We start from the raw sequence: 15,755 nt of genomic DNA, 5'->3' as shown, positions 1-15,755 counted from the left end.
GGAGAGGAGAGGAGAGGAGAGGAGAGGAGAAGAGAAATAGAAATAAAAAACCAGAGGAAGACAGACAGTGTTATGGAAATCTGTCTTGCTGGCAGGAGATGACCACTGTAGGCTTGAATGCACAGCAGCTGTGATCGCCTATACAAAGATCTGAATAAGATTGGGTATATCAGTGTCCAGTCATGGAGATGAAGAAACTATGAGGCTCCATCCCTCTTCCTTGAAGATCTATATACAACATTTTCTTTGCATCAGTGGTATATCTGCTGATAAGGTGACCTTGCTTCTTAAACAACTCTTCCCACATGTTTCTGGTAAGCATTCTAGTAGAATTCATTGTGTCACCAAAAAAACAAAACAAAACAAGAAAAAGGAAAAGGATAAAAAAAGAAGACATGAATGTGGAAGGGGGCTAACTCAAGAGAGGAAGGAGATTAGTAGGGATGGGAGGGCAATGAGGGGCAGAGGGAATGACTATGATCCAAATTCATCATGTATATACAAAATGACATAATGAAGCCTACTATGATTGTTTTAGTTTGGGTTACTATGACTATAATAAAACACAATGACCAAAGCAACTTGGGAAGAAAAGGGTTTATTTAGCTTACACTTCCACAGCACTGTTCATCACTGAAGGAGTCAGGACAGGAACTCTCAAACAGGGCAGGAACCTGGATGCAATAGTTGATACAGAGACTGTTCAGAATGCTTTTCTTAAATCATCTCCTTTTCTGTTGTTGAGGAGAGTCCTAGACTTGACTTGAAACCCTTCTCTGAATCTATATACACTAAGAGAGGCGGGCAGCATGCCCTCTGGTGCCCTCTCTACAGAGGATGGGCATGCTTGTTCTAATCCTGTTCTTTATGTAGGGAACTTCAGTTCAAATGAGAAGATTCTCATCAGCAACCATCAGGCAGAAGGAAATGAAGCAATTTTTTGTTTGTTTGTTTTTATTCTCTTGAGAAAAGAACTAGCAACCCAGAATTCTATACCCAGCTAAACTGCCTTCTGACAGATTAAGGAAAATGGAAGGTATTTTCAGATAAAACAACATAGATGAAAGTATTTTCCATTTAGCACCCACCTTTTTTTTTTCTGAGACAGGGTTTCTCTGTATAGCCCTGGCTGTCCTGGAACTCACTCTGTAGACCAGGCTGGCCTCGAACTCAGAAATCCACCTGTCTCTGCCTCCCAGAGTGCTGGGATTACAGACTTGTGCCACCACCACCCGGCTAGCACCCACCCTTCTAAAGACTTGTTATTGGAAGACTTGAAACAGAAAGGAAATGTTCTAGAGAAAATCTCTGGCAACAAAAAAGGCATTTCATTTTAAAAGAAGAAAGAAGGACAAGAGATCATGGGGGAAATGCCATTGTTTCATTACACTGCCTCAGGAGACCAGTCCTTCAGTTCAGTGCCAAAATGGAACAAACCACAGAAATAAATAAGAAGGAATCCAGAGGAATTCAGAAATGAAAATTCTAATAAGGCTTTATGATAATCAGATGACAATATGGGCATAATTTGGAATTACAGACGTGTATCCAGTGAAAGCAAGAGTCAGGCAGGATGTGAAGTGAATTCTAATGGACACAATAATGGATGCTGACACTGACCAGTAATCAAACCAGCCAAGCAAATGTCAGGCAGAAACCTTTTGCTGTGCACTAGAGTTCTCTCAAACAATGAACCTTCTTGAGGATCCTTAGGCTAAGCAGTTACTGGTCAAAGCACTTCTGTAGGAAAGCCAATGTGAGAAGCATACACAGAATTGCAGGTTGGAACTCTGAGTACAAAGCATCAGAGACATCATGTGATGCTTTTGCCTGTTTCAAGCAGCATTGAGATACTATGTATCGCATATGTATCTATGAATGCTGGTACTAGTATCAGTATTCAACCAGATACTATGTATCTGGTCCTGGTCAATGTGAGCAAAATTTGATAAGTAATGACTTCTATTTTTCTAGGTTTCCATTAAAAAGTCCATGTTACATCCTACCAGAAGTGTTTACTGTTCTTCAGAACAGATGGAAGTGGCCTTGATACCAGGCTACATTCAGGGCAGGGCCCTCACTATCACAAAGACATTACACACTGTTGTTAATCCCAAAGAGAGGAGAAAGACCACTGACCTAAAACATCATGGCCAAATTGATTAAAGCAAGAAATCTTTTAAAGCAAGCTTTTTTATTTGTGTACACAGGCTGCCTCACCCTAAGGTGGGGTTGGAGAGGTCACCAATGGATGTGAGAAAAACAAGGCATTTGCAGCTAAGGGTGGGGGGTTTTCAAATGTAGGATTTGCAATAGGATTGAAAATAGGTGAGGTTATAGGAACAGAACAAACAAGCTAGTCCTAACGGCCTCTTGAAACAAAGCCACGGTTGCACAGTAGGTGTAACAAGGTAGTCATGTGCAGTCATATAACCTTTTGAAACAAAGAGGGTTGCAAGATGGTTATAAAGGACTTTTTGAAATGAAGACGTGATTGCCATTCCTGGAACAGGTAGTACAGTAATACAGAACAATTTGTAGTTAAGGTTACAGGTAGGGGAGCATAGTACAATCCTTGAGAAACAGAGGTTTAACCATAGACAGGAATGATGATCTTAGTTTGTCTTTACTATAAGATAGCTTTCAAGCCTAAGAGGGAGGCAGGCAGGTTTTTCATTATGACAGCACTCTATCCCTGAGCCACACCCTGATCCTGTGTGTCTGTTTTTAATCAGTGAGGATGTCCTTTCTAGAAAAATCCCAGATAAATTCCTCTCTATTGTCTTCTCCATGGTTAAGTTACTCATCTCTTTCTAAAATCAAGTACAGACAGGAACATAAGAATCTTGATGACAGGCCTGGTGTGAATCAGGATTAACCCTGAGGCCTGTGAGGTAAAAGCAAACACCCAACTACAATGAGGTTATCTAACAGTTGAAAAGAGGACACTGGTCTCTAGGTAGTCAGCTGCAAAATGTAGAGGGAAATACTCCTGACGCACACAAGCCGACTTTGCCACCTCCCTTACCATCACCTTCTACAAATGCAAAAATTGGATGATGTCAGTACCTCTCCCCTTTGGTTCCTTGTTGGTATGTTGTAATTATGTTGCTGGCTGTATGGTTATACTTGAGGACATCACTTTATAATGAGAGAATATGAAGTAACCATCTTCATAAAATGCAAGGGAGAGAGCAATTGTTGGTGTTCCCCAGGGCGTATGTATGTCTCAAGCAGAGATGCAGACTCTGCTGTAAGGCACACATAGCAAACATTTCAAGTCTGCAGGTTAGACCATTACTATGCAACTATAGCCCCAGTACAGTCATGCACAATGACAAAGTCATTTGGAGCTCAGCAGGGCTGACTTCTAGTGAAACCTAACTTACATATCCTGGAATCAACACTTGCTCTTTTGTTGAAGGAGGGACCTAGAACTCCATACATGTCAGTCACATGTTGTGCCACTGAGCCACACCCTGGCCTAGAAATCAGAATTTTCTATCTATATCACAGATCTTTTATGTGTCACCAAATATTAGTCCTTTGTTTCTTAGGTCACTTACAGAGAATGAGAGCTTTCTTTGATAATTGCATCCATGGACATAATACATTTGGTTGTGTATCCCTCCTCATTACTCTCTGTTGTCGCCAATCCCTTTCCACTTAATCCTTCTTTCCCTCAACCAGTCCCTGTCTCCTTTCCTAGTGTGTGTGTGTGTGTGTGTGTGTGTGTGTGTGTGTGTGTGTGACTTGCTGATCTAATCATGAGCATAGGTGTGGGGTTATTACTGGAACATGGACAGCTTACTCATAGCTATGCCTCTGAGAATAAAAACTGATCCTCCTCCCCCAACAATGAACTGCCAGTATCTTCTCAGGGAGAGGTGGGGCTTCCCAAGGCGCTGTCCTCTCCATGATGGAATACTGATGGCAGGTCTTGTGAGGTAGTCACAGCTTCTGTAAGTCATGCATGGAATGTCATTGTCATGTCTGGAAGACATCATTCCACAGCTCTCATTCTCATACTGTCTTGTCACCTCAACCCCAGAATTCCCCTGAGCCTGAGAGGAGGGTGATTGATGTACCTGTCTCATTTAGTACCAAGCACTTGATCATCACATGTTTTCCATTGTTTCTCTGGCCAGGGCTTAGGTCTGTCTGAGCAGCAGTAGTTGCCAAGGGTAGGTCCATGGTCTTCTCAGACTAATACTTAAATGCTTGTTAGCATATATCAATTATACATCATTGTGCTGGATAGTTTTATGTCAACTTGACACAAGCTAAGGTCATTTAAGAGGAAGGAACTTCAATTAAGAAAATGCTTCTATAAGATGGGGCTGTGGGCTCCCTAGAGACCATTTTCTTAATTGGTGATCAATGGGGGAGGGCACAAGCCCATTGTGGGTAGTGCTGTTCCTGATGGTCCTGGGTTCTCTAAGAAAGCTGCAAGAAAGATAGCCTTCCCTCATAAATCTCACATGGAGTTACAGTGTGGGTCTGAGGTGGAGCAAAGACATTCAAACCCTGAGAAAGAGAGAGGAAGGGGAGGGAGAGGGAGGGAGAGGAAGGGAGAGGGGGAGGTGAAGAGGGAGAGGGAGAAGAGATAGAAAGAACATGGCTCAAGGGCAGGCAAGTTTCATAATAGGAATACATAATGTCCAGCAGATGGGAAGTCCAAATGTGTAGATAAATTGTTTATTTGTAAAAAACAAAACAAATAAACAAAACACATTCTACTATATGTTGGCTTCTAAATATAGAAGAAATTTATATTCATTTCTAATATTTATTTTTGACTGTTATTTCCCTGGATACCAGCCACCTCTCCTCATTTAATATTTCTCAAAGCACTTCTAGGACTTGATGGTTGTGTGTGTGTGTGTGTGTGTGTGTGTGTGTGTAAAAGAGTGTTCATGTGGGTATGGATGTGATACTTCCGCCCCACCCAGTGGTGAGGTTTGAAGCCGAAGCCTGATTCAGACTAGATAAGGGCTTTATCTCTACATTTCTACAGGTGTTGATTCTACAGTTAACAGCCTAAGCTCCAACTTGTTAGAACTGGTTAGACTGCATTCTAGGTCATTCTGACTCCAAAGCCTATGCAATGCTACACCACCCTATCTTCTTGCTTTGGAAAAGCTCTGCAATCTACAACCAGTTGTGGTAGAGGTATCTCTAACTAACAATGTTCTCCTTGAATAGCACGTTGTGTTGCCTTGTGCATTAGTTTCAAGTAGGGGTTCTCAGCCATGCCTGTTGCCACTTGGGGAGCCAGCTGATTCTGCTGGGGGACAACTTTCCATGCATTGTAGCACATTTTACTGGCTCTTGGTCTCTACCCCCTGGGCCACAGCAGCATCTCTGACTCACTTGTAAGATCTCCAAAATGTTACTGGAGCTCCTTGATGGAGCAATTCACTCCATGGACCACCCTAGACCTAGAGTTATTCAAGTCCTGTGTCACATATGTTAAAAATATAAAGTTGTAGAATATCTAAAGATCGTAATTCTTTCCAAATAAACTTGTGGCATCTAGCCAGCTGTTTGTTAGTTACTTAGTGGAGTTTGAGATGGGTGTGGGGAGTCTCTCTGGAAGGCATGTACCACCACTGCCGTTCTAGGAGTTACTTGGTAACGTGGCATTTTGAGTGTACATAAGCTGAGAGTGCTTGTATTATTAATTCAATCATACCAAATGAGATTCATTGCATATAACTGGCTTTCACACATTTCAGAACACAATTGCAATCACTAAAGCTATGTGAAACAGCGTGGTGGTTCATGCCTTTAAACCCAGCACTTGGGAGGCAGAGGCAGGCGACCCCTGTGAGTTCAAGATCAGCCTGGTTTACATAGGAGTTCCAGGACAGCCAGGACTACATAATCAGATCCTGTCTCAAATGAAAGGGGGAGAGAAAAAGATAGCTATGTATTTTAAAAGGTGAATATTGCAATATATTAATGATATCTAACAAAAGCTGGTTATAAATATAAGAATACATGAATTCATGTAATTAAAAAATATTCTTTTGACTTTATCCTTCTGTGCCTTATCAGAATAGGAAAGCTTAAGGCAGTTCTTGAGGTTAGATTATTATTATGCATTTAAAGAAATGCGTATTTTTCTTATAATGTTTTTCCTCAGTCTCAATAGACTATAAAGCACTGTGCTGACCATTAAGAATGATCAGCAACACAGCGAGGCATGGTAACCGGCCTATGGTCCCAGTTAGTTCAGAGGCTGAGGCTATAAGATCACATGAACCCAAGAATCTGAAGCCAGCCTAGATACAGAGCCTGACCTAATGGGGAAGAAATTAAAAGAGATAAATAAGATGTAGCTGTTACATTCAGAAGCTTACACAGGAAGACTATCTGCTGAATCCAACTTGAACTTTGGAAGATTGGAGACCTTTTACAGAAAAGAAAACAGTATTAACCAGGCTCCTGCTACCATAACAAGTACTTTTAGACAGTATTTTTAATAGATATGGAGAGAATGGACTGCTTTGTCTTGTTTGTAAATTAGTGGAATTAATTTGAATTTCTCTCCATTTAATTTATTGTTGGCTAGATGCTTGCTGTAAGCTGGCATTCTTATGTTGAGGTATATCCCCTGTATCCTTATTCACTCCAAGAATTTTATCAGAAAGTGATGTTGGATAGTGTCAGAGAATTTTTCATAATCTAATGAAATGATCGCTTTTCTTTTATTCCTTACACTTTAAGCACATTATATTGAGCCATGCCTGAATCTCTTTAATGAAGCCTACCTCACTGATCATAGTGGATGATCTTTTGATGTGTTTTCTTTTTTATTTTATTTGTTTTATTACATAGTTTTGCATCTGTGGTTTTAAGAAAAATTGGTCTGTTTTTTTTTATTCAATATATTTTTTATTTACATTTCAAATGATTTCCCCTTTTCTAGCCCCCCACTCCCCGAAAGTCCCATAAGCCCCCTTCTCTTCCCCTGTCCTCCCACCCACCCCTTCCCACTTCCCCGTTCTGGTTTCGCCCTATACTTCTTCACTGAGTCTTTCCAGAACAAGGGGCCACTCCTCCTTTCTTCTTGTACCTCATTTGATGTGTGGATTATGTTTGGGGTATTCCAGTTTTCTAGGTTAATATCCACTTATTAGTGAGTGCATACCATGATTCACCTTTTGAGTCAGGGTTACCTCACTTAGTATGATGTTTTCTAGCTCCATCCATTTGCCTAAGAATTTCATGAATTCATTGTTTCTAATGGCTGAATAGTACTCCATTGTGTAGATATACCACATTTTTTGCATCTGTGGTTTTAAGAAAAATTGGTCTGTTAAAAAAAAAAACTTAAAAAAAAAAACAAGACAAATAAATGTAAAGAGAGAAAAGGAAGATAGTACTTCAGAGACTGAGAAAGGAGGGTTATGAGTTCAAAGTCAGCCTGGGCCATGTAGTGAGATGAGAATGGGAGAGCAGGGAGGAGAGAGACCGAGAGAAACCTTAGTTTAGTTCAGAGAAGCCCTGGTCTTGGTAGCTTTGAGCCTGCTGTGGCACAGTACAGTCATGGTGGGGCTACGGACCAGAGCAGGATGCTCGCATCTTCCTGCTCAGAAGCAAAGAAAGTCAAGGGGCCAACGTTCCCCAGTGTCTTTTTTCCCTTTGTGGGGAGCAAGAGAGGGTAGTTCAAGACAGGTTTTTTCTGTGTAGCCCTGGCTGTCCTGGACCTTGCCTTGTAGACCAGGCTGGCCTCAAACTCCCAGAGATCCACCTGTCTCTGCCTCCTGAGTGCTGAGATTAAAACCGCTTTTTTAAAACAATAAAAAGTAAAATACTTCTTAAATCTGAGTGGTGACACAGGCCTGTAATCCCAGCACTTGGGAGGCAAAGGCCTCTGTGAGTTCGAGACTAGCAGAGCTCTGTTACACCACAGAGAAACCCTGTCTCAAGATGAAAAAGCAAAACAAAAAAATACTTCCAAAATAAAGCAAAGGAAAGGGGGGGGGGGGACATCAGAAGGTGCAAAAGAGAAAAGAAAAACAAATAAATGCAGTGCTAAATAAGCTTTTTCTGCATCCTTGAAAGTTGGACACTTGCGGGTGTGTGGGTGTCGGTCATCTGAACTGACGGCGTGTGTCTTTCCTATGATTTATGCTGAGCCTGTATGGGACAAATGTCTGTTGTCTGTCAGAGCTGTCTTCGCTTGATGATTACCCACTTCTTTGTGTATCAGGAGCCCTGCTGACCAGTTATTTCTACAGTCTTGGGCTAAGCAGGTTCTTCCATCCTCCAGGAACTTTCAGTTGAAGCCTCTAGGGTAGTGAATGTTCCAGCAAGAAGCCATTTCCCAAACGGGTTGCACTGGAAAGAAGCAAGTACTACACCAGGATGAGACTGGTCAGACGGAAGTACAAGAGCTGTTAGACTGAAGTACAGTGGTGCGGACAGGAGGCTGTAGAGGGTGTCCACTGGCTGACCTCAGGGTCAGGGGCTATCAAACAGAATAGTGATTCTCAGTTAATGACGTCGACCCCAGGCTCCCAAGGGAAGGGCTACCTATCCCTGCACATTCACAAGCTCCCTGCTGCCTGCACTTCGGAGCTCAGCAGCACTGGGTTTTCCTCGCCTGGCATAACTGCTCTCTCAGGACTGGCTTCGATCCTGCCTCTCTGACTGCTCCCTGCTCTCTAGGGTCTTCATGCGTAGTTCAGGTTCCTTCTAAAGATGGCCGCTCGACACGGCCATCTGAGCCTCTGGAACATCTCTACTAGTGACCCATCCAACAGGGGAAGTCACTGTATCTGCAAAATTCTAAATGGAATTAAGGCTGGGGGAAGCCGTGAGCCTGTCCCTTGCACAGGACTGACAGACTTCACTGGAGCTGTGTGGCTCATCTTTTGCATAAGCTTCTCACCCCCCCCCCACGCACTCCCCTCCCCCCACGCACTCCCCTACCCCTCCCAGAGCTAGCCGCCCTCTTGCCTTCACTTCTGCGCATCACCCTTCTGTTTCTTTGAGATTTCCAGCTGTCCTGTTACCTCCTTTCAGAGATTTCCAAAGCTCTTCTCTTCCTCTGAAACAGTACCTATTTTTATATAATTTGACACTCTTCCTTTACCAACTCACAGAGCCAAAACTTATCAAGACATCAAGAGCTGTTTTGTTTTCTTTTAAATGGTTGTAGGAAAATGAAAAATAATGACATAGCAAATGAAATTTTTATACAACTATACTCTTGTAACCCTAAAAAATTTTAGACTCCATGGCTTTTTAATCTAGCCCAGGGTATAAATGACACCCAAATTAACTGATTTAAGTTTCTGCACGCCAGCACAATTTTTAACAACAGCTTAATCTGATAAAGTTTGACCACAATCATGTTGATTTTCCTTAGAAAGTTGGTGAAATCAGAAGGAAAAATGAATGTTTCACCAAAAATACTGACTGTATATGCTTTTTATAGAAAACAAAAAACAAACCAAACAAAAAACAATCAATCCATACCTTTCTTCTGGGTATTGGAGAAATGACTCAGCAGCAAAGAGCGCTTATTACCCTTACAGAAGACCTGGGTTCAGTTCCAGGAACCCATGTGATGATTCGCCACCACATCTGTAACTCCAGCTCCAGGGCATGCTTCTTCTGGCATCCCAGAGTATCAGGCATGCAGGTATGCCTCTCATACACATAAAATAAGGATAAATAAAACTTTAGAAAAGAAAGAGAAAAAAATTGTGATCTTCAAAAATAAAGGTCCTAGATGAATTTAAGATTCATTTAAAAAAAAAAAACAAAAAAACAATATGCCCTGAGTTCACAGTGAGTTTTTACAAACTAATATGGAACTGTGTAAGGTAGGTCAGTGTACTATAAATAAATGTTCATCGAGAAAAAAATCAGAAACATAATAACCATTTAGGAAACACTGAAACAATCTTCTTAAGTTACCTTTAGCTATTCCACAAATGTCACAAGAAAAATTAGATGCTTTAAAGATGCTTTTTTTTTTTAAGGAAACAAAATTAGGGCTGGCTCTGTGGTTAAGACTGTGTGCTACTTTCCCAGAGGACCTGAGTTTGGTTCCCAGCACCCACCCCTGTAGCTTTAGCTCTAAGAGATCCAGCACCGGACCCCATGAGTACCTGAACATGGATGACTGGCACACACACGTAGATAAAAATAAAACAACAAATGATGCAATATATAATACAGCACTGTCCTTGTAATTCAGAATAGATTCAAATGAAGGTTAAAAGGAAATAAAAGAAAATAGAAGTATTTTCTTTTGGCTCCTCTTCCAACCTTTCCTGTTGACCTGTCCTGGAATTTGGGTCGGGTGAGCAGATTCTGATTGGATTTTCCAGGTTAGCTCTGTGACTTTGCTACTGGGGACTAGCTTCAGCTGTTCCTATTTCACATTGTTCTGACCAACTCCTCCACCATCCATTTAGCCGGCATGGATAGATGAACAAGTTGTGCAGCGTGTAGCTTAGTTCACCTCCAGGTGCTTCTACTTCAAAAGCTGGGAGCACTGTGAAGTATGTCTGTGCACCATTGCATGATTTATGCATGCCTGTGTGTGTGTGTGCGTGTGTGTGTGTGTTGTTACAGGTCTTTTTCACAATGCCAAGCTAACCTCCAGTTCCCTAGGTAGCCAAGGCTGACTTGGAACTTCCGGTCCTCCTGGCTTCACCTCTGGTACCTGGGATTTTATGTTCATTTTCCATCACACCCAGATTTTGCAGTACTGAGTGTGGAACCCAGTACTGTGTGCATGGTAGACAAGTACTCTACCAACTGGGCTTGTTCCCAGCCCCTCTCATAATATTTTATTGGAACATATAAATAGCTATTGTTTACCTGTTTCCCCATGGCTGCTTTTGACATGCAAGGGCAGAATTGAGTTGAAGAAACTGATTTTAATGGGCAGAGAAACCAAAACAATTTCCTTTGAGACCTCTACAGAAAATCTTTGATGGCCTTTAATCTCAAAGAGTTTGGAAGGACTTGAAATTTGTTCAGAATAAGAAAATTACACACACACACACACACACACACACACACACACACACACACACAATCATTCATTAGTAATCCCATCAGTTCCCAAGATACAGATAAAGAACTGCAATAGGTAAGACAAAACCTCACACTAAAAGGCTCACAAATCAGAGAATTAGGGGTTTGTGTAGCAAACTCTCGGCTATGTGCCTTGTTAAGTAGGACTCATTCTCCCTCTCCTTCTGGGAGGGGCCAACACTACAGATATGAAGCCTAAGATTGCATAAATGCGGTGACTTTCCCTGGGTCACACAGCCAGCTCCGGACAAAGCTAGGGTTTCTACCTACTGCAGTTAAACTCAGTGATTATTCTCAACTGGGTGTAGCTTTGTGGTAGAATGTGTGTGTGGCTCTGGGTTCCAGCTCAAGCACCAGAACCAAACCAAACCAAACCAAACCAAGCTAAGCCAAACAAAACTTCACAACCACATCCTTTTTCTTGGGGTGCAGGGGATGAACCCTGGGTCTGGTCCATGCTAAGGAAGTGCTCTTCTACTCATCTACACCTGAAGCTCCACTTTTTAAAAACCATAACTGAAAATCATGTCTATTTTTTATTTCCCTAAACCTCTCAGCAGCTGTGGGATGAATGAAAGTGATCTCTACAAAACAAATAAACAACAAAAACAAAAAAACCCAGCTCTGACTCTAATTAGAAGCATGTTTGCTTGCTTTGAGCTATCCAGAGCACCAAGTCCGATTTTGTTGACTATCTGCAAGGTAAATGTTGCCAGCTCTGTTCCCATGTGCACTTGACCTGGGCCTTGGCCTAGCTCAGCACACCTTCATAGTCCAGTCCTGGGAGCAGCATTTAATAAAACATTTGGGAGAGACTGGTCTGCAATCCAGCAAGATGACTCAGTTCTTCAGTATTTGACCCTTTTCAGAGATGGCTAAGTGCTTCCTGTGACAATTACAGAGAGGAGACCTCAGCAGCTGTCAGATGGAAGATGGCGGGTCTATATATTTTACCAGTGAAATCCCAAAGCAGATAGGATTGAGGCTACACTGTGGTCACTGGGGAAATTAATTCCACCCTAGGTGAGTATGCGTGCTTCATGGGGAGTTATGGCAATGAGGAAACTGGAAGCATATGCCAAACTTGGTTCTGGAGAGTTCTCTTCAGACCTTGAAGGGCATGGGAACTCTTCCAGAGACGCCTAAACCCCAAAGTTCTTCTGTTGGTTATTGTTTCTCGTCGCTGTGACCCAGCCCTTGATAAAAAAAAACAACTTAAGAAAAGATGGGTTTCTCTAAGTTAAGTTTAAGAAGGGACACCACCCATCGTGGCAGGAAAAACATGGCTGCCAAAGATGGTTAAAGTGTGTCCTCCGCAGTCCAGACAGCAGACAGCAAGTGGAACAGGGCTCTAAAACTTCAGCTACCTCCTCCAATGAGCTTCCACCTCCAGAAAGTTCCAGAGCCTTCCAAAATAGCCTCCCTACCTGAGGAGCAAGTGTTTAAACACTGGAGAGTCTGTGTGTGGAGGGTGGGGGGTGTTCCACACTCAACCCACAGTAACAGAGGCACCTGACCTTAGCTTCCTCATTCTCTGCAAAATCGAGCTCTGGATGAGCAGAGGCACAGCCTTCGGCTGCAGTGTCTCCCGGCAACTGTTGTTGCACTAACAGAAATGAAGTTCTTTGTGTCTCCAAATCCACCCCTAATGTCACACTCATTATGGCCCTGGAACTTTAAAGCTCTTCCCCAGGTGCGCCAGCCCCCTGCATGCAACCTGCGACAACCTTCCAGAAAGATGTCTCTTCCTTTGAGACTTTCACATCATCTACTTCCAAGCGCAGATCTGAATGGTCTTTGCCTGGACCTGGGATTTTTGTTTGCGTTTCTCATTTCGCTGACTGGTTTTATTGTTAGACATTTAAAATGCTACTGTTAACTGCCCCTGCCTAGAGTTATCGTGTCTGGAATAACTGTCCTATCAAGTCATGTTCTCAGGTTTCCAATCGTTTCTAAGACATTTGGGGAGCCTCACACTCTCTTTTAAAGAGTCCTCTAGAGCAAACACCCCAGTGTGTGAAAGCTAGCCCTTGTCAATGTAATGGATGAGGGATAAGGTGTCTAAAACTAATTACGACAAAGCAGTTTAGTGGGACCATCAAGAGCCCAGTTTTGAAGGTGGCCGGGCCACTGTGGAGAGCTTCTTTGCTTTGACTCTGAACAAAGAACCAGTCTTTATATGTGCCTCCCTTTCCTCAATCTTAAACTGGGTTGAGGGGTCAGCGTCTGTCGTCTACAGCTGCTCATAAGGACTTATCGAATTAACCTGTAAAGGGCTTATAATCCATCACACCTAGGAGCACAAAGAAGGGCCATATTGCTGATTCCACAACTGAAATAAAAGCGTTTTAGAACAGAGTGTGAAGGAGGTCAATCTCCAGGACCTTGTAAACTGGGATGAGATACCTGAGACTACACACACACACACACACACACACACACACGCACGCACGCAGGTAGAAAAAGAGAGGGGGAGGGAGAGGAGTGGAGAGAGAAATGTGGAGGTTTTAAACATGCTTTTCTTTCTGTCTCCTTAAGGTCCAGACTACATAAAAGATCACTTACCTAAGGTTCACCAGCATATCGCCTATATAGGAGAAAAGCGCCCAGCATTAGAGAAAACTGGAGACCTCAGATACTTGTGGAGGCCTGCTTCAAACAGAAGCCTGCCGGCAAAATATAAACACGAGTACACTGGTGGAATTGGTTGGGGGATTCCACAGTACAGTTTCTTCAACAGATCAAGACTGGAAAGTGGCTTTCATATCCAGGTACCGCTCTTAGCTTCATGCTCTCCGTCGGGTCCTTGTGTTCTGATTTGAATTCATTGTGAGTTTGCATCGCAGACAGTGCCAGGTCCTTAGTCACACCAAGAAGAAGTGACGTTTAAGATTTTCAGCAAGGTAAGTGTTGGGGATTAACAAACTTACTAGCCTCTTGCCCCCTTACGCCTTTTAGTAGATGAGAGGAGAGGTAGAAAGGAAGGGAAGCTATGTGCTGGGGTAGGGACTGTACCAGCGTCACGTGAGCATGGTGGCATTTGCACATGTCCCCTGTGCTTGCACTGCTCTGTGAGTGGGCTCTGGGAAGAAGGTGGTGCTGAATTTCATTCTGCAAAGCAAAAAAAGAAAGGGAAGAAAACCGTGTCAGATCTTGAATGTCGCCGTGCTTAGCGTGCTGTGTGAGTGATCAGGACTCTCCTGTATGGAACCCTGGTTCCCTTGGATGGTGTGGACTGCAGCAGGTGCCCACACACTCATCTTGAAAACAGAAAGAAGTGAAAGTGACTTTAGAAGCAGTGTCTGAGAATTTAAATGAATTTACAGACAGGCTTTAGCACCTTCCATACACTGATGATATATTGCACAATGGCAGAACTTCCAGATTTCCTCACATTGTTTTTTGAAATTTCTTGCATGTGTGCATGTGTAGTGTGCATGTGATGTGTGTGGGGGGGGGGTAGTGTGGGGTGCGGGTGTACATGTGTGGTATATGTGTGTTGTATGGGGACTATGTGTATGTGCATGTGTGGTATATGTGTGTGTGGGGTGTGTGTGTATATGTGTGGTATGTGTGCGTGCATTGTGTATATATGTATGTATTGTGTATGGTATGTGCCTGTGTGCTGTGTGTATGTGTGTGTGCATGTGAAACTGTTCTTGCCTAGCAGAAGTTTTAAGCCCTGAGGCTTTCTGTATAAGCCTGCCATCTTAACAGCAATTCCTACCTGTCTCAATACAATGTTACATATCTTATTATTCCTTTTTTTTTGTCTTTTTGTATTTTGTCTATTTTTCATTTAAAAAAAAAGATGAGGAAACCAGTAGTTAATCCAATTCTCAAGCAAGTGAAACAAGCACCTTAGGGACCAACCAACCCAGCAACACAGTGGGAGACGAGGAGAAGCAGAGTGTGCACGAGGCCCTCCGGAGCTGTCAGGAGGGTTTGTGAAAAGTTATAAACCAACAAAGACCGCCACCAATACCAAACCTCTACAGCCTATACAATAAAACATCCTTATCCTGACACAGTATATGAATGATTACCGAACACGCTTTGAAGCATGGTAAATATTAACAAGATATGTTGTCACTGATAGAACGCCTCAGCCACAGAAAACGAGACTCTAGCTGAGTCTGTCTTGCCACCACTGCTCAGCAGTTAGAAGTCAGCCTCACTTGTACCTCAGAAGAGACTGTTTTCTGAGGCAGGCAGTTTCTCCAGTTAGCCTGCTTTGCTTGGCCAAGCAGTTCCAGAATAAGGGAGCTGTAAATTTCTGAAGAGTGCTTTGCTGTGCAAGTGCTCTCCAGAGCTGTCTCAACTTTCCAAAGCCAAAGGCCCCACCCACTCCTGTAAGATCCTGACTAGCTCCCTCCCCTTCATACACTTCCACCCCAAAGGCGTGTCGAGGTCAGACTTTGTCTTCTTTCTTGCCTCTTGTCTTTTTACCCCATGCTCCGAAATCTAACAGTAACTCTTAACTGAAAAAGTTCAACAGCCAACTTTATATAGGAAATGGATAACAATTATAATAATCAATATTTAATAGCAATTTTCTCCCCATATATTCTCTAAAACTGCTAACTAGAAAACAATAATAATTTTATTTTTTTATTAAATTATTTTATTTATTTATATTCCAAATGTTGCCTGCCATTCCTGCCCCCCCTCCTTCACCCCCTCCCCTT

At 42.6% G+C, this 15,755-nt stretch overlaps 1 protein-coding gene across 1 annotated transcript in view; it reads left to right on the top strand.

Annotated features, from left to right (window-relative positions):
- C4H4orf45 (chromosome 4 C4orf45 homolog) overlaps positions 1–15,755 on the top strand; it is a 91,797-nt gene that overhangs the window by 42,886 nt on the left and 33,156 nt on the right. Inside the window, exon 2 of the mRNA XM_052178687.1 lies at positions 13,606–13,838. Coding sequence (XP_052034647.1) covers positions 13,606–13,838 — 233 coding nt within the window. The remainder of the gene's footprint in view (positions 1–13,605; positions 13,839–15,755) is intronic.

Source organism: Apodemus sylvaticus, chromosome 4 (assembly GCF_947179515.1).
Source record: "Apodemus sylvaticus chromosome 4, mApoSyl1.1, whole genome shotgun sequence".
NCBI classification, from domain to species: domain Eukaryota; kingdom Metazoa; phylum Chordata; class Mammalia; order Rodentia; family Muridae; genus Apodemus; species Apodemus sylvaticus.
This window is presented reverse-complemented; position numbering and strand designations above follow the sequence as displayed.